Raw genomic sequence first — 18,616 nt, 5'->3', positions numbered from 1 at the left:
GATGGCTCTGAGCACCCTGTGGCCTATGCATCGAAAACATTGGCTGACATGCAACGAAGGTAGTCTCAAACAGAAAAAGAAGCGCTGGCAATCACCTTTGCATTAAGGAAATTCCACGTTTTTCTTTGTGACACAAAGTTTCATCTCGTCACAGACCGCTGATATCCTTATTCAATTCAGCATCAAAGATGACTGCTCACCGCCTCCAGCCCGCCTCCAGCCCTTGTCTTTAATTTAGGCGCGCTACCAGTATGAGATTCACTTCCACAAAACGACTGAGCCTGCCAACAAGGATGCCATATCCCGCCTTCCGTGGGGACGAGATGCAGATTTTGACAAACAAGAAATTCTGTGTATTCACATCCACGAAGAAGAAGAAGCCACCGTAGATTCTTTTCCCGTTACTATCTCGCGGGTCGCAAGCTCAACCGGTAACGACGAGATCCTCTAAGTCGAGAGTCACATACTTCATGGATGGCCCGGACGACAATCTCCCGCCGTGCGGGATTAGCCGAGCGGTCTCAGGCGCTGCAGTCATGGACTGTGTGGCTGGTTCCGGCGGAGCCTCAAGTCCTCCCTCGGGCTTCGTTGTGTGTTTGTCCTTAGGATAATTTAGGCTAAGTAGTGTGTAAGCTTAGGGACTGATGACCTTAGCAGCTAAGTCCCATAAGATTTCACACACATTTGACCATTTGACAATCTCCCAATGCTTCCGCGTCATTCCGTCAGTTCTTCAGTGTCCGTCACAAGTTCATGCTGATCGACGGAGTAATTCTATCTGTTCCCTACGAGGTACGCCCCCGAGTAGTCATTCCTTATCTTTCATGTCAGCACATCCAGCAACTATTACATCTGGGTCATTGGGGGGGAGGGGGTAGCCCAACTAAACTCCTGGCTTGCATGTTCATTTATTCGAGATTGAACGACTGGCCCGAAAGTGTCAATCCTGCCAAAGCCAGCAGGCAGCCCCAAGGAATACGTTTGCTTCGTGGCCACCATGTTTTCGCCCTCAGGAGCGGGTATGAATTGATTTTGCCAGGCCATTGTTTTAACGCCAGTTTCTTGATAGGGGATGATGCTTACTCCAGAGTTCCGTTCACTGTCAGAGGCAAGTCCACCTCAACCACCAACACAATCACTGACTTAAAAGAAATTTTTGCGACTGAAGGTCTGCCGGAAGTGCTCGTAACTGACAAGGCTCCACGATTCCGTAGCGAAGAGTTTCGCACTTTCTGTGACAAGTATGGCATTCGCCACATTCAGACTGCCCCCTTCCATCCACAATCTAATGGAAAAGCCGAGATAATCTAGGGGTTTTCACCGAGATAAAAACAAAGATTTCATGAGGCTGGCATTAGTTACTTTGAATTCGTGGAAATGCTCCAGTAATCTTGATTCGTAGGCTTCCCAGCGCCGGTAAATCCTCATCAAAGGAAGCAAAAGCCGGCACTTGCTGAGTTGCTTGCGTCTGCAATAAGTCTTGAAGGAATGGTCGGAGGGCGTTCAGTAGCAGCTTCTGGTTCTAGTCCTGCTGATGAATAAGTTGCGTGAGTAGATCTTCCAGCGTAGATGGTCCCTAGCTCGTCGCCACTTTTGTTGTATTACAACCAGGAATAACGCAATAAAGGTATCACCGTTTTACGGTTTTTTGACAAAACACTGATACAAAATAATTCTGTATCCAAGCGCCAAGTTGTAGATGAACACTTTATGGAAACCATTGATGGTGGTTGTACTAACGTCCAGGAAGTGCAAGTGAAATGCAGAAATCCATCGGTAATCGCAAGCCTGTTGACATACTAAGCCTAGTGAACGTTGAAAACCAAGTTATTGGGATTCCAACGCCAGCACACAGCTAAATCAACATCGAAGTGCAAAACGTAGCACAATGAGAACTGGCTTGTAGATGTCAGTAGCGGCATTGAGTAAGACTCCGTAGTTAATGGACCCGGTGGCTAGGGGCGCTGTATATTCTGGGCGGCCAATAGCTGAGTGTTACGGGTGGCAAATCGTGTATTGAAGCGCGTGCGCATGAGGGCAGACTGCACGGAGAAGTGCGTCCAACAACGAATTTCTCTGCCGCACGTAATGGAGAGTGTCGCTGCTGGGTGAGGAGATTTAATAGTTACGTTATGTCATGTTAACCGGAGACCTACAAACGACGGAGAGGCTCCGTCCCCACCGCAGCCGCAGTGGTCCGCAACCCTACGACGACTATCGTAGTCCACTTCATCCCTCCGCCACCCTACACCGAACCTAGGGTTATTGTGCGGTTCGACCGCCGGTGGACCCCTCAAGGAACGTTTCACACCAGATGAGTGTATCCCCTATGTTTGCGTTGTAGAGTAATGGTGGAGCATGCGTACGTGGAGAACTGGTTTGCGCAGCAATCGCCGACATAGTGTAGCTGAGGCGGAATAAGGGGAACCAGCCCGCATTTGCCGAGGCAGATGGGAAACCACCTAAAAATCATCCAAAGACTGCAAAGACTGGCCGGCTCACCGGACCTCCACACAAATTCGCCAGGCGGATTCGTGCCGGGGACCGGCGCTCCTTCCCGCCCGGAAAGCCGTTCGTTAGACCGCACGGCCAACCGGACGACAAGATTTAATAGTGGTGGATATCACAAAACCGTAAAACATACCGCAATGAACAACGGATAAGATACGTAATTCATTACTGCAACATCACAACCGATAAACTGAACAATCAACAGCAAATTCGACTCACAACTCACGGCACACCAGCAGTTAAATATGTAAAAACGCCTTTTGTTGATATAACGTCTGACAAAACCAGCTATGTACGATGCATATTCACAAAATAAAACCGTCAGATACCGATCCTGACGCATCTAGCATTTACAAAACTACCTGCAGCTACTGAAACATATACACCGGTATGCAACAATGATGAAGCTTGGAAGTTTATATTAGCGGAGATGGAGGTTAGAGGTTTGAAGCGTTAGCGCAAGTGGACGATCTAGATGTGTGTCCGTCATGGAAATGTAATATTGTTGATGATTACATTATTTTTGGAACTGGTTTTCACCGTACGATTATATAATTATTGGAACTGTATGTGACATAATTAAGGTAAAATTTGCTAAATATGTTGTTTGCTCTGCAACAAAATCTTTCTTTTGCTAACCGCATGCCTATTAGAAGTTAGAGCCTACAGTAGTCAGAATCTTTTATTTAGCTGGCTGCATTTGTGCTTGCGGTATCGCTGTAGTTAGTCAAATGAAGATTTTCTGTGAGGGCTTATGAAATGTATAGGTTTTTGTTGGGATTTCTTCTAATTCAGTGCCATTCTTTTGTGTTAATTATTTGAGCAGTCAGACTGCGTTTGAGTTGTATTTGTCACGAATAATTCTGTTGGTCAGATATGAAATGATAAAAAAAATAGTAAAGTGCCACATGCATTCATTTTGACTCCACAGTTTAAGAACATTGAACAAGCATTCAGCAGTTTATGTAAAATCATATTAAGAACTTTCACCTGTCGACCTTTAGCCGAGGGTATCTCACTGGAATCTTTTGATTTTCTTGTAGTCTAAATAATCAGTGCATGATTAGAAATTAGTTATTGTTTACTGCTAGTGCGTAAGTGTATAGAGAATTTCCTTTGTAGTCGTAGTGTCTTATTGTTGTACTGCATTGTGATGAGCAACGCAGTTGTAGTATGGATGTGAATTTGCACCAAGTATCTCGCAGTCGAATTTACGACTAATTGGATATTAATTAGTTTCTGTGCTATTATGGTGAGTGTTTTTTTTTTCAAATTGTGTTTTTTGTGTGTTATCGCGTGAAACAGTGTGACAATTATAGCGTGTGACAAGCGCAACGCTAGACGGAAAGTAAATTGAGGAACGATGGTGACGACGAACCTAGCTTGTTAGTGTCACCTTGTAACAAACTGACTAATGTTTGAGCCAAGTACTTTGATAATTGTGCATACAGACATGGACCAGGCAGTAAATAACGGGGTGTAAATGGAAACTATCAGTGAGCTCGGAACTATTGTCGATCGATTGATCAGTAACTATTCGCCTCAGGAATGCGAAATGACAGAACAAAATCTTGAAAATTCCTTAGATTCAGGCTTTGCGTCATTACCCGCTTCTCAATTTACTCAAGACACACTTTCTGCTTTTCTGTATATAAGTATTGCCGGTGTGAATGCACTGCCGAAAAGCTCAATGGAACATGTTTCAGTCACTCATGCATTGTTATTGCTATTAATTCAAAAGGTTGATCAAATAAACCAGAAGCTTCAAAAGTGAGACACAATGGAACAAAATCAGAAACAAATTCTGATACATCCTCAAAAGCTAGATATAATTGAACAAACGACCATTGTATACGAAAATCATGACTCCTTGCAGGTTAAAATTGACTCTGTTGCATCTATCGATACTGTCACGCAACCTGCAAAAAAATCAGGAAAACTTAAAAGGACACAGTAGATACGATTTCGACACAAATAGACACTCTAAAATTTGTTTCAGAAAACACGTGGAGGAAATCACCACATTATCGGAAAAAGTTGCCGAACTTTCGGATCGGGTAACAAATTTATCTACGCAGGTAGATGATGATCTGAATGACACAGGACCGGTAGCTGTTACTGACATAGAAGAGTACGAAGAAATTATGAAATTCAAAGTCAGAAACAAATCAACACGCAACACAAAAGAGAAACGCTGGAAATACAAAATCAGTTGCCACACGTGATACAAGAGTTACATATTTCAGAGGATACTCGCGTTCCGACACGGGAAGAGAGATTTAGAAATACGGAAGGGTTACAAAGTAATAATTCATGGTATTTCTGAGATTTTGAAAGTTTCCTCTACCTTGATATAATTTCCCATACTTAGTACGTGGTTTGTTTAAAACAGCTTATACCGACAGCCAGAATGTAAATGAATTTGCTGAACTGAATCAATCCCTATGGAGGCTGTGACATTTTGACATGGCATAACATAAAAATGGTTCAAATGGTTCTGAGCACTATGGGACTTAACATCTGAGGTCATCAGTCCCTTAGAACATAGAACTACGTAAACCTAACTAATCTGAGGACATCACACTCATCCATGCCCAAGGCAGGATTCGAGCCTGCGACCGTAGCGGTCGCGCGGTTCCAGACTGAAGAGTCTAGAACCGCTCGGTCACATCGGCCGGCGCATAACATAATTTCGAGCACAATAGCAATACGTTTTACACAGAAAGTTGTAAGGCAAGTGAATACGACAACAGAAATTTGGAGTTTCACATCTAGTACCAAACATTTGCTGATGTCGGTTAAGAGTTAATATCTGTTCAATTTATCTTCGAAATATGAAGAACGTTTTCTATATTGTTACTGTCTGTTTATTAAAAGTAGCTATAGTTAAAACGAACTTTACGATTACTATTTGCCGCAATACTTCGTGTGAAAGATAATACAGGGGCAGGATAAAAATACGGAGATGCCGAGAGAAATGCTTGCTTGAACATAAATGCAGATGCCGCCCACGGCTGCAGTTTGCGCTGTGTTGTATGACCACGAGTGACACCTGTGCAATGTCCTCAATACATTGCGGCTGTCAGAACAGTGTTCTGCGTAACTTTGAGATCATTATGTCTGTCCTAAGTGAATTCTAATATGAGCAAATAGTTGGTGCTGGATTGGGGTCTGATTCCATAACCAAAGGACCCCAACTGCTTGGTGTTTCAAGAAGCACCACGTCGAAGGTTTGTAAAATGTATAGTGAAAGCGGAAAAATATCATCCGCTAAGTCACAAGATGCATGTCGTGTAGAATGATCGTGACAGACGATCATTGAAGAAATCTGTGACAAATAAATAGAAAGATCATAGCTGCAAAAGTCACTCAAGAACTGAATGCCGTATTCGTAAACCATGTCAGCACCAAAATAACACAGTGGGAGCTATATAAGCGAAGAACTGCAGGGTGAAGTGGTTTGCCAAGACCACTAATCAGAGATGGAAAAGATCGTAACAGGAAAGTGCGGTGCAAATGGAGCAATAGAAGAAAGTCATTTGTTGGGATGAGTCTTGTTTCATATGTTTCCGATTTCTCACCAAGTTTACGTCCTAAGAGTGAAACATAGTGCAGGTTCCGTGATGATGTGGCCGGCCATAGTGTGGTATTCCATGAACCACATGGCTACCCAGCAAGCTCACACAATTGCCAAGGATTATTTGGCCAGTTTTGCTGATCACGCCCACCCCACGGTACAATGTTTGTTCGCCAATTGCGATACTGCATTCCAGGACGAAAGGGCACCTGTGCCCACAGCTCACGTCGTCCTGGAATGGTTTAGTGAACGTGAGGATGAGTTATTGCTTCTCCCCTGGCCACTACAGCCACCAGTTCTCAACATTATTATGCGTTTGTGGTCAGCTTTGAGCAAAAGGGTAGGAGGTTGCTATCGACCTCCATCATCGTTACTTGAATTTGTCACAATTTTCCAGGAAGAATGGTACAGGATTGTCTTGAAAGCCATAGAGGAACTGATTCTATCCATTCAAAGACGACTGAAAGCTGTTCTGTAGGGCAATGGGTTTCCTACACCGTACTAGCCGTGGTAATGCGCTGTGTTTTCTGTGATTCCAAAGTTTGTCCATCCTCTACAGTCGTTCATACAGAAAACTGCGATACTAAGAAAAGAGAAAAGCGCGGAATTCATGACAACAATCTGAGAATAAAAGTGAAAATACTGTTGCTTCGTATCTGGTAAATGAACCACAATTTTGCACTGTTATAATGTATCGTTGTACAAGAAAAAAATAATAATGCTAGAAGCATATGTACACACAAGTCTGTACACACAGTCCTCGTAGTAATATCGGTCCCTAGCATTCAGCCAAAACGCAGTGTTGGCAGTTCTAGAAAGGCAGTTGTGCTGAACATCTGTAGAAAAGTTCGTCGTTTTCTCGATGAAAATGGTTAACTTAGTGTTAAATCATTTTCATTATACAAACAATGTGTAAAAAAAGAGTAGACGAGTAAATAATAAAATGAAAGTAGAATTAAGAGATTTAGTAGAGAGTATTTTATTTCAGTTTTTGACTACACGTAATCCTGTATAATATGTACAAGTGTTTCATAAAGTCGTCTTCCTGTCTTGCAAAACAGGGGTGTGTGTCAGTCCACGGACAATTTTTTAAATGAGTCTGCGATGCCGTAGATGCCATAGTGGTTATCGGCGGGGCGTTTGCTCTCGTCTGACATGTACTTGTCTTTCTCCAGCAGCCACTCACTGTTGACCATCTCCCTAACTTTGTCTGAAACACAGAGCACAGTTTAGCTTTCAACCTTACACAAGCAATCCGGGTTTCAGTAGCTTTCCTTTATGTTCGTAAAAAGTAATTTGAGACATTGCTATTATCAAAGTTGTTACGTAGCACTGTTTGTATTTTCTTGAGGAAACAATTCTTGATTTTCTTCCGTAATTATTACTAATGGTGAATATTTTGTGCAAAGCAGTTTCTGTTCTGAATCCAAATGTTAAATGAACAATGGCAATTTTGTAAGTCTGCCTAACGTTGTTATCTATTCGTTAGAAGTCCCTTAATAATTCTGTACGCACTAATTTAGAAATAACGTAATGATTAATCGTGGCAGAAGGGCTGTATTTTCACGAGAATTACCATGAAGATTACCTTTATACCTGATAGAAGCAGTGCTTGTCAGTTCACATTCAGTTGTTTAGTCTCTGTTGCCAGCTAAATGGCTCAATCATTCTTCTACTATATCTTCTTTGTGATTACGGTAGAACTACAAATGTTGAAGACCACAAATTTACAAGACAGAGGCTCTCTAACAAATGGTCATAGTAATTGTTGTTGAATAGTTACATTCATTTTGCACTTTGCAGTCTTCGAGTAGATAGCCAAATCAAGTGCAACGCACATGTGTTACATCGCTTTGGAAGTAGTCCCAAAGATCTAACACCACTCTAACAATCTGGCCACTCAAGCTTTTTTATTACGCGCTAAAATATTACTTTCAGATTTAAAGGATATTACTTTCATATTAAAACTAAGATAATGAATATCAACGTGTTGTGAGTGATGGGATTATGGAGACAATGTGAAAACTTCATGTTTCAATAATTTTGAAAAATTTTTTTTTTGTATGTTAACCGCTAGTGATATGATGGCATACCATTGTCAAAGAGAGAGAAGGAAAAATGGACAGCCCAACGGTCAGTCCGTGAGTAGTATTTATTATGGACTGACTGATTCCTAATTGTGGCAGGGGAGATGCAGTTAACATTAATATATTTTAACGACAGTTTGACAAGTATTAATGAGAGGTACATTGCCTATAATATTATCTGGAAAATATATTTCACTCTTAATTCAGTGATGAATGGTTTAATTTACAGAGTGAATTCGTATGACAGTCTCAGTATTTAATTTCAGTATCTCTGCCTAGTGTAGGGTTCTTAATTCACTGTGTGCAATTCAGTCAAACTTTTGCTCTCTGATTTTTGTGTTCAGTTGTTATATGAAAGATGACCGTAGCAGCGGAATATTTCTTTTTAAATTCACTGCTTTGATTTTTAGCCCCATTTGACTGGGATGCATTTAAAAAAATTGCCTTTTTCAAAACACAAATTGTGAGTAACACAGTCCAGGTCCCTAAAGTTACTAACGTGAAGTTTGAAGAATTTATTACGGCCTTGAAAGAGATACAAGGGAAGTTTCCTAAATTTTTTGAGTATGCTGTTTACGAAACCGTTTGCCATTTCAGTTGAAAACGCCCCTGTGCGTATCTGCATAGCTGATTGACCTTCAGTGTGATTCCCGATTTAAATACAAATCAGTTTACGTTCAAACTCTCCAGGGCGAGTACATTGTTTTACTCAGGTAGAATTTCCACGGTTCCATAATGGGGATGCAAAAAAAGAAAAAAAAATGGCTGTGAGCACCATGGGACTTAAATTCTGAGGTTATCAGTATCCTAGAACTGAGAACTACTTAAACCTGACTAACCTAAGGACATCACACACACCCATGCCCGAGGCAGGATTCGAACCTGCGACCGTAGCGGTCGCACGGTTCCAGACTGTAGCGCCTAGAACAGCTCGGCCACTCCGGCCGGCGGGGATGCAAAAGTGCTATAATACTTCAATCAGGATATGTGTGTGAAAGATTTTTTTTATTACAATAATATACAGGTCACGAATACGTGGAAAACAGAGTGCGAACATCTGTAAAATTGCTCACATCTGTTCGTACGGCGGCAGTTTGTCTATGATAAATACTGTATTACGCCTTCAGTGCGAAGAAAATAAATAAATAATAGTGAAATTCTATTTCGCTCGTAATGTGTGTTGTTGAGAAATATGTAATATGAATCAAAGCCGCATGCAGTGCGACTGCATTGCTGTCTAAATACGGCGCTTTCGTTGTTTCCCCGTCTTCCCCCTCCTCACACCCAGACAGCGTGGCGTGGATGTGTGGGAAGCATCGATCCACGCTGAGCTCTGTGGCCTACGAGCCAGGTACCCTAATAATTAGGGTAAGCAGCCAGATGGGCGTTAAACATAAGAGGATGTGTGGGAAGTCATGAATTTGTTCGCTGAACTATTAGAGGAGTTGCTTACAAGCAAAGTTGTCAGCAGGACCAGCAGTGCCACCCAGCTCGTCTGGCACGCAGTCAGGCTGCACATAGTCGAACAGAGTCGTCGATCCTGGAAGGTGCGCGAACACCTGCAACAGACAGGCGGTATGACACGAAATAGTCCCGACACCGGTATTTTTTTTCTAATGTTCTACTGAGTCAGTGCCACACACAGTCACCTCAACAAACATACATTTCGTGAAATTGAAGTAAATGAGCACTACAGTATGCAATTAGAAATCAAAATAATGATACTGTTCTTAAAAGCCTCATTTTAAGTAGCAGAAACCTGAAAATAGTATTGCGGAGACTAAGCTTAATAATGAATGGGGAAGCAGATGTTTCCACTTACGTCATATCAGTAGAAAAGTGCCTCATTCTAACCTCGAAATATCTGGAGTGTCTGATATATGTCTACATTATGTCTACCTTACATTATGTTATTACTCCGTCTCCAGGACGCGTACTTTTGTAAACTAGAAGTGTCGGCACACATACTTCTGTGGAAGATGCACAGCAATCTGCTGTTGTAGTAATCTCTTTCGTCAGTGGGTATGTATCTCACAGCCTTTATACTGTTCGAAGCAAGAACTTTTCGAGGTTTCTTTTGGGCTGTTGACAAGCCTGTCTCGTCCGCGTTGAATACTGGAGTAGCATCGAGCTTATTCTCGTCAAGAACCCACTCTCACACGTCAAAAAATGGTTAACGATATCTTTTCTAAATCCTCTGGCCTGCGCAAAGGATGTCGGTTCTGACTCACGCGAGTTGAAACCGGGATGTCTCATAAACAAATAACACCACTTCTTTCCATTGAACGAAGCTCTCTCGAAAGCTAGGATGTCCAACGCCCGAGGTGTTATCCCAAACAAATATTCTTCTACTCTAAGAACATGCGACACTAGCTCTTGTTCCAGGTCTTGGGTAGGCCACACGTGCTGTCTGTTCTTTTTTTCTGCTCCACTGCAAAACAGTTTATTCCGTTTAAAGTCTGTGCAGCGCAGCCCTTGGAACATCATACGACCTGGCATCCTCATTCAACCCCATGTCGCATTTCGCGCTGATTCAAGTGGACGACTCACATTATCTTCCTCTCATTTACGAGATTTCGTTCCTAGCGGATTCTAGAACAACACATGAACGGTATACAGTGCAATAACAATGGTTTTCAGTCTACGTATTGACCAAGTACACTTTTAAAGCTACAAGTAGGTGAAAATCACCAATGAAATAATAGGAACATAATTTCAATAAAATATTCGTTACGTTAAAATTAGATTCAAATAATTATTTTTCTGATAAAGGAAGTGAGAAAATTGTGGAATTACTTCAGTTGTCACCTACAAGGTGACGTGTGGCTGCGTAAGAGTGTATATAGGCGCTACGGGAAGGACTGTTAAGGATCGAAGTGTGGAATAGGTGGCAGCGGAGCGAGAACTGTGGACTTGACATTGATTTCAATAACGTATGTGTGCTCTACAAGGAAACCAACATTTATAGAAGAAAAGTCCGAGAGGCGATTGAAATTTCTAACAACATATGTAACTTCATTAGGGAGGACGGCTATTGCCTTTCGAAATCGTGTCTCCCAGCCATCACGGAAGTGAATAGAAGGCCGGGGTGTGCGAGCAATGGAAAGAACGCCCCTGCAGCCACCTCTGCGGGCGATAATATTTTGAATAAAAATTTTCCATCTCTTGATCTGGCGCGTTCGCTTCTATCCCGTGATCATGACCCACCAGAAACATTGTTTCATCCGACATGCATCTCGCCAAATGATAACAACAGGAATACCCCAGAAATTTGAGCTAATGCAAAAGCTTACCGGCTGTCATTCTTCCTACTCGCCATTCAAGAATGGGAAAGGGAAGGTGGCATCAGACGGTGGTATCAGAAATACTCTCGGCCACACACTATCCGTTGGCTAGCATAGAACTGATGCAGAAGTTGAAGGTCTGAAATCGACATTACAGGGTATTGCACGAACAAATGGCTCTGAGCACTATGGGACTTATCTTCTGAGGTCATGAGTATCCTAGAACTGAGAACTACTTAAACCTAACTAACCTAAGAACATCACACACAGTCATGCCCGAGGCAGGATTCGAACCTGCGACCATAACGGTCACGCGGTTCTCGACTGTATCGCCCAGAACCGCTCGGCTACACCGGCCGGCTATTGCACGAACACGCAAGGGAATGAGTTACTAATCCTCTTTGAACTAATAACTAGGTAGGCTAGTGCGGTCATATTTCGGACAGTGACTGAAATGTGACGCTGTTAAATTTGTAGTTCATACAATGGAATGTGAGGGGAAAATCCGTCAGGTTTATATATATATATATATATATATATATATATATATATATATATATATATATCAGGAATTATCTGACAGTGGTCACACGACGGACTTTGTCCGAGGTTTTGGACGCTTTTGAATACTACCGTCCAATATAATGTGAAAATTTAAGGTGTCTGCCCCCAGTGACACAACGTGGACATGACGGCTGAGATTGGTGGTTAATTGGGAAGTAGCATTACAATGAAGGCAGATGCTGCCAGGAGTCTACTCGAAATAATAGTGATGTGTGGAACAGCTCCCATGTACACGCGGGAAGGATGTTTGTTACGATAGCAGCACGTACAAATAAGACAGTATCGTGGCTGGTCAAGTGAAGACGTCCATAGGACCGAACGTCTCTAACACGATGTCAAAGTTGTTTCATGGCGAAGTTTATGTCAGAAATTTTGCCGGATAAGAAAAACCATTTATATCAAAGTAAATTATATGTCATAGACAAAGAGAAAAAAACAATGAGAGATACGCATGACTTACCCTCTTTTGCAACTTTTCAGATAGCGCCATCTTCACTATTTTCATGACTGAATGTATGATCTTCGATGCATTCAGCAAGTGAAGTCCTTTCAATCGCCGGCGGTAAGCAGTCTATACATACCAAATTTATTGATTAGATGAGCACTAATCTCTTTTTAAGGCTGAACACTTAAGTATAAAATGATATGGAAGAATTTGCTTCAGTCATACATAACTAAACTGGATTTAAACGTTAAAATAATTGGATAAAATATTTTAATTCCACATTCGTTTCGTAATTTAATAACTAAACTACTAATGACAATTCGAATAAGATGATTGGTACTTCTTTATAAACCATGAAAGCATTCCACTATTCATAATATACATCTACATCTACATCTATACTCCGCGAGCCACCTTACGGTGTGTGGCGGAGGGTACTTATTGTACCACTATCTGATCCCCCCTTCCCTGTTCCATTCACGAATTGTGCGTGGAAAGAACGACTGCTTGTAAGTCTCCGTATTTGCTCTAATTTCTCGGATCTTGTCGTTGTGATCATTACGCGAGATATATGTGGGCGGTAGTAATATGTTGCCCATCTCTTCCCGGAATGTGCTCTCTCGTAATTTCGATAATAAACCTCTCCGTATTGCGTAACGCCTTTCTTGAAGTGTCCGCCACTGGAGCTTGTTCAGCATCTCCGTAACGCTCTCGCGCTGACTAAATGTCCCCATGACGAATCGCGCTGCTTTTCGCTGGATCATGTCTATCTCTTCTATTAATCCAACCTGGTAAGGGTCCCATACTGATGAGCAATACTCAAGAATCGGACGAACAAGCGTTTTGTAAGCTACTTCTTTCGTCGATGAGTCACATTTTCTTAGAATTCTTCCTATGAATCTCAACCTGGCGCCTGCTTTTCCCACTATTTGTTTTATGTGATCATTCCACTTCAGATCGCTCCGGATAGTAACTCCTAAGTATTTTACGGTCGTTACCGCTTCCAATGATTTACCACCTATGGCATAATCGTACTGGAATGGATTTCTGCCCCTATGTATGCGCATTATATTACATTTATCTACGTTTAGGGAAAGCTGCCAGCTGTCGCACCATGCATTAATCCTCTGCAGGTCCTCCTGGAGTACGTACGAGTCTTCTGATGTTGCTACTTTCTTGTAGACAACCGTGTCATCTGCAAATAGCCTCACGGAGCTACCGATGTTGTCAACTAAGTCATTTATGTATATTGTAAACAATAAAGCTCCTATCACGCTTCCCTGCGGTACTCCCGAAATTACCTCTACATCTGAAGATTTTGAACCGTTAAGAATGACATGTTGTGTTCTTTCTGCTAGGAAATCCTGAATCCAATCACAAACCTGGTCCGATATTCCGTAAGCTCGTATTTTTTTCACTAAACGTAAGTGCGGAACCGTATCAAATGCCTTCCTGAAGTCCAGGAATACGGCATCAATCTGCTCGCCAGTGTCTACGGCACTGTGAATTTCTTGGACAAATAGGGCGAGCTGAGTTTCACATGATCTCTGTTTGCGGAATCCATGTTGGTTATGATGAAGGAGATTTGTATTATCTAAGAACGTCATAATACGAGAACACAAAACATGTTCCATTATTCTACAACAGATTGACGTAAGCGAAATAGGCCTATAATTATTCGCATCTGATTTATGACCCTTCTTGAAAATGGGAACGACCTGCGCTTTCTTCCAGTCGCTAGGTACTTTACGTTCTTCCAGCGATCTACGATAAATTGCTGATGGAAAGGGGGCAAGTTCTTTAGCATAATCACTGTAGAATCTTAAGGGTATCTCGTCTGGTCCGGATGCTTTTCCGCTACTAAGTGATAGCAGTTGTTTTTCAATTCCGATATCGTTTATTTCAATATTTTCCATTTTGGCGTCCGTGCGACGGCTGAAGTCAGGGACCGTGTTACGATTTTCCGCAGTGAAACAGTTTCGGAACACTGAATTCAGTATTTCTGCCTTTCTTCGGTCGTCCTCTGTTTCGGTGCCATCGTGGTCAACGAGTGACTGAATGGGGGATTTAGATCCGCTTACCGATTTTACATATGACCAAAACTTTATAGGGTTCTTGTTTAGATTGTTTGCCAATGTTTTATGTTCGAATTCGTTGAATGCTTCTCTCATTGCTCTCTTTACGCTCTTTTTCGCTTCGTTCAGCTTTTCTTTATCAGCTATGATTCGACTGCTCTTAAACCTATGATGAAGCTTTCTTTGTTTCCGTAGTACCTTTCGTACATGATTGTTATACCACGGTGGATCTTTCCCCTCGCTTTGGACCTTAGTCGGTACGAACTTATCTAAGGCGTACTGGACGATGTTTCTGAATTTTTTCCATTTTTGTTCCACATCCTCTTCCTCAGAAATGAACGTTTGATGGTGGTCACTCAGATATTCTGCGATTTGTGCCCTATCACTCTTGTTAAGCAAATATATTTTCCTTCCTTTCTTGGCATTTCTTATTACACTTGTAGTCATTGATGCAACCACTGACTTATGATCACTGATACCCTCTTCTACATTCACGGAGTCGAAAAGTTCCGGTCTATTTGTTGCTATGAGGTCTAAAACGTTAGCTTCACGAGTTGGTTCTCTAACTATCTGCTCGAAGTAATTCTCGGACAAGGCAGTCAGGATAATGTCACAAGAGTCTCTGTCCCTGGCTCCAGTTCTGATTGTGTGACTATCCCATTCTATACCTGGTAGATTGAAGTCTCCCCCTATTACAATAGTATGATCACGAAACTTCTTCACGACGTTCTGCAGGTTCTCTCTGAGGCGCTCAACTACTACGGTTGCTGATGCAGGTGGTCTATAGAAGCATCCGACTATCATATCTGACCCACCTTTGATACTTAACTTAACCCAGATTATTTCACATTCGCATTCGCTAATAACTTCACTGGATATTATTGAATTCTTTACTGCTATAAATACTCCTCCACCATTGGCGTTTATCCTATCCTTGCGGTATATATTCCATTCTGTGTCTAGGATTTCGTTACTGTTCACTTCCGGTTTTAACCAACTTTCCGTTCCTAATACTATATGCGCACTATTTCCTTCAATAAGAGATACTAATTCAGGAACCTTGCCCTGGATACTCCTGCAGTTTACCAATATTACGTTAACTTTTCCTGTTTTTGGTCTCTGAGGACGGACATTCTTTATCAACGATGATAATGTCCTCTCTGGTAAGCCGTCAGGTATTTTATCGTTTCGCCCAAGGGGGGGTCCCTCTAACCTAAAAAACCCCCGTGTGCACGCCACACGTACTCTGCTACCCTAGTAGCTGCTTCCGGTGTGTAGTGCACGCCTGACCTGTCTAGGGGGGCCCTACAGTTCTCCACCCAATAACGGAGGTCGATGAATTTGCAACCATTATAGTCGCAGAGTCGTCTGAGCCTCTGGTTTAGACCCTCCACACGGCTCCAAACCAGAGGACCGCGATCGACTCTGGGCACTATGCTGCAGATATTAAGCTCAGCTTGCACTCCGCGTGCGATGCTGGTTGTCTTCACCAAATCAGCCAGCCGCCGGAAGGAACCAAGGATGGCCTCAGAACCCAAGCGGCAGGCGTCATTCGTTCCGACATGTGCTACTATCTGCAGCCGGTCACACCCAGTGCGTTCAATAGCTGCCGGAAGGGCCTCCTCCACATTACGGACGAGACCCCCCGGCAAGCACACCGAGTGCACACTGGCATTCTTCCCCGACCTACCCGCTATTTTCCTGAGGGGCTCCACAACCCGCCTAACGTTGGAGCTCCCTATAACTAATAGGCCCGCCCTCTGTGACTGTCGGGACCTTGCCGGAGAATCGGCCACAAGCCCAACAGGCGAGGCAGCCTGTGGTGGCTCGGAAACGATGTCATCACCACTAGGAAGCACCCCGTACCTGTTGGAAAGGGGTAAGGCAGCTGCCACGCGGCCAGATCCCACCTTCGCCTTTCGGCCAGGCACGCGCGAGCCCACCACTGTCCGCCATTCACCCTGGAGTGATGGCTGACCGGTAAGATGCTCACTGCCGGAAGACGCAGCGACATCAGGGGTTCCATGTGATTCCAAGGCCACCGAAGTAGGCATAGGTCTCACCACAGTAGCCCCAACGCCACTACGAGCCGACGCCTGCGCCTCGAGCTCGATGAGCCTAACAGACAAAGCCTCCACCTGCCCCCGAAGAGTGGCCAATTCTCCTTGCGTCCGCTCACAACAACCACAGCCCCTACACATGACTATGTTTACCCTACTCTATACGGTGACAAATTCCCAAGATAATCTTCTGATGAGCTACTCTGATAATCAAGAAACACTCACTGAAATACGAGACGCGAAAACTACGCTAGGTTTTCCCAGAAAAACTATTTAAAAGCTAAGCGCAGCAAATAAGTACAAAAACGCTTTATACAAACAGTACTCGCTGCTGCTGGTGCTGTCGCTCTGGCTGTCACAAGACAACTGCTGATTCAGGTGACTAGTGGCTAACGGCCGCGAAACAAACAAAAGACGGTTTTAGGGCGCTTTCTGTTCTAAACGATCAAGAAAACACTAAGAAATCTAACACGAAAACTACGTAAAGTTTTATCAAGAACTGTTAGTTACTATGCAGAGCAGATAAACACAAATAGAACCCCTTCCTTAGTGGAAGGTCGTAAACAAAATGTAAAATAAACGCTTTATACAAACAGTACTCGCTGCTGCTGGTGCTGTCGCTCTGGCTGTCACAAGACAACTGCTGATTCAGGTGACTAGTGGCTAACGGCCGCGAAACAAACAAAAGACGGTTTTAGGGCGCTTTCTGTTCTAAACGATCAAGAAAACACTAAGAAATCTAACACGAAAACTACGTAAAGTTTTATCAAGAACTGTTAGTTACTATGCAGAGCAGATAAACACAAATAGAACCCCTTCCTTAGTGGAAGGTCGTAAACAAAATGTAAAATAAACGCTTTATACAAACAGTACTCGCTGCTGCTGGTGCTGTCGCTCTGGCTGTCACAAGACAACTGCTGATTCAGGTGACTAGTGGCTAACGGCCGCGAAACAAACAAAAGACGGTTTTAGGGCGCTTTCTGTTCTAAACGATCAAGAAAACACTAAGAAATCTAACACGAAAACTACGTAAAGTTTTATCAAGAACTGTTAGTTACTATGCAGAGCAGATAAACACAAATAGAACCCCTTCCTTAGTGGAAGGTCGTAAACAAAATGCAAAATAAACGCTTTATACAAACAGTACTCGCTGCTGCTGGTGCTGTCGCTCTGGCTGTCACAAGACAACTTACTGCATGAAACGAAGGTAGCACCAAATCGTTGAGGAAATATGTATGAAGAGAAGTGGTAACAGACGAGTTCAAGGTAATACGAGATCCAGGCAACATATGTATACATATACAATTCTTAAGTTAGCTTTGAGGAATATTATTATTATTATTATTATTACAGATGCTGAATAGCAAAAATAATTTCTGGGGTTACTACTAAATGAAAGCAATGAATGGTTAACGCAGATGATGAAACTAACAGCTAAATACACAGGCGATGTAGAAGAAGTGCAATATTGACTGGTATCTGAATATTAGTATAAAATATTAAGTATGAAATATTAGTACTAAATTTGGAAGAAACTCAGGTAATAGTCGAACACTTGAAAATGGGTTGGTGAAAGTACACAGGACAGACCAATTCATTTATTTAACAGCATTGTTTGATAAAAAAAGCTGTATTACATAAAGGGATATATCGAGGATGGATCACGAAGCTACAACAGTATCAAGGTACATTTGCGTCAGGAAAAAGTTCTAGCGAGATGACGTAAAGAGCTCACTGAGATAGAATTAAGAGCTTATAAGACTATATACAAGTGTAACAGAGCACAACTACGAGAGGCGTGGACAACTGAGAACAGTACAAGACAAAGTATAGCTGAAGCAATGTCATCTGCGCTAGGCGTGTAGATAATGTGGATTGGTAAATGAAAGGAGGGAGTATACTTAAAACGACTATTTTTATCAGAAATAAATTCTGAAACACTTAGTAAAAAAACACAGTACAGCAGATTACTTTGAACTTAAGATGACTGTAACTTCTTATGCCGTGATACTG

At 42.5% G+C, this 18,616-nt stretch overlaps 1 protein-coding gene across 1 annotated transcript in view; it reads right to left on the bottom strand.

Annotated features, from left to right (window-relative positions):
* Nucleotides 1–7,098: 7,098 nt before the first annotated feature.
* LOC126482128 (clavesin-1-like) overlaps nucleotides 7,099–18,616 on the bottom strand; it is a 30,207-nt gene continuing 18,689 nt past the window's right edge. The window contains exons 4-6 of the mRNA XM_050106105.1: nucleotides 12,484–12,594; nucleotides 9,629–9,734; nucleotides 7,099–7,298 (exon numbers count right to left, since the gene is read on the bottom strand). Coding sequence (XP_049962062.1) covers nucleotides 7,159–7,298; nucleotides 9,629–9,734; nucleotides 12,484–12,594 — 357 coding nt within the window. The 3' untranslated portion in view covers nucleotides 7,099–7,158. The remainder of the gene's footprint in view (nucleotides 7,299–9,628; nucleotides 9,735–12,483; nucleotides 12,595–18,616) is intronic.

This window comes from Schistocerca serialis, chromosome 5, assembly GCF_023864345.2.
Source record: "Schistocerca serialis cubense isolate TAMUIC-IGC-003099 chromosome 5, iqSchSeri2.2, whole genome shotgun sequence".
In the NCBI taxonomy this organism is placed as follows: Eukaryota; Metazoa; Arthropoda; class Insecta; order Orthoptera; family Acrididae; genus Schistocerca; species Schistocerca serialis.
The sequence above is the reverse complement of the archived record's forward strand: the minus strand, read 5'-3'. Positions and strand labels throughout refer to the sequence as shown.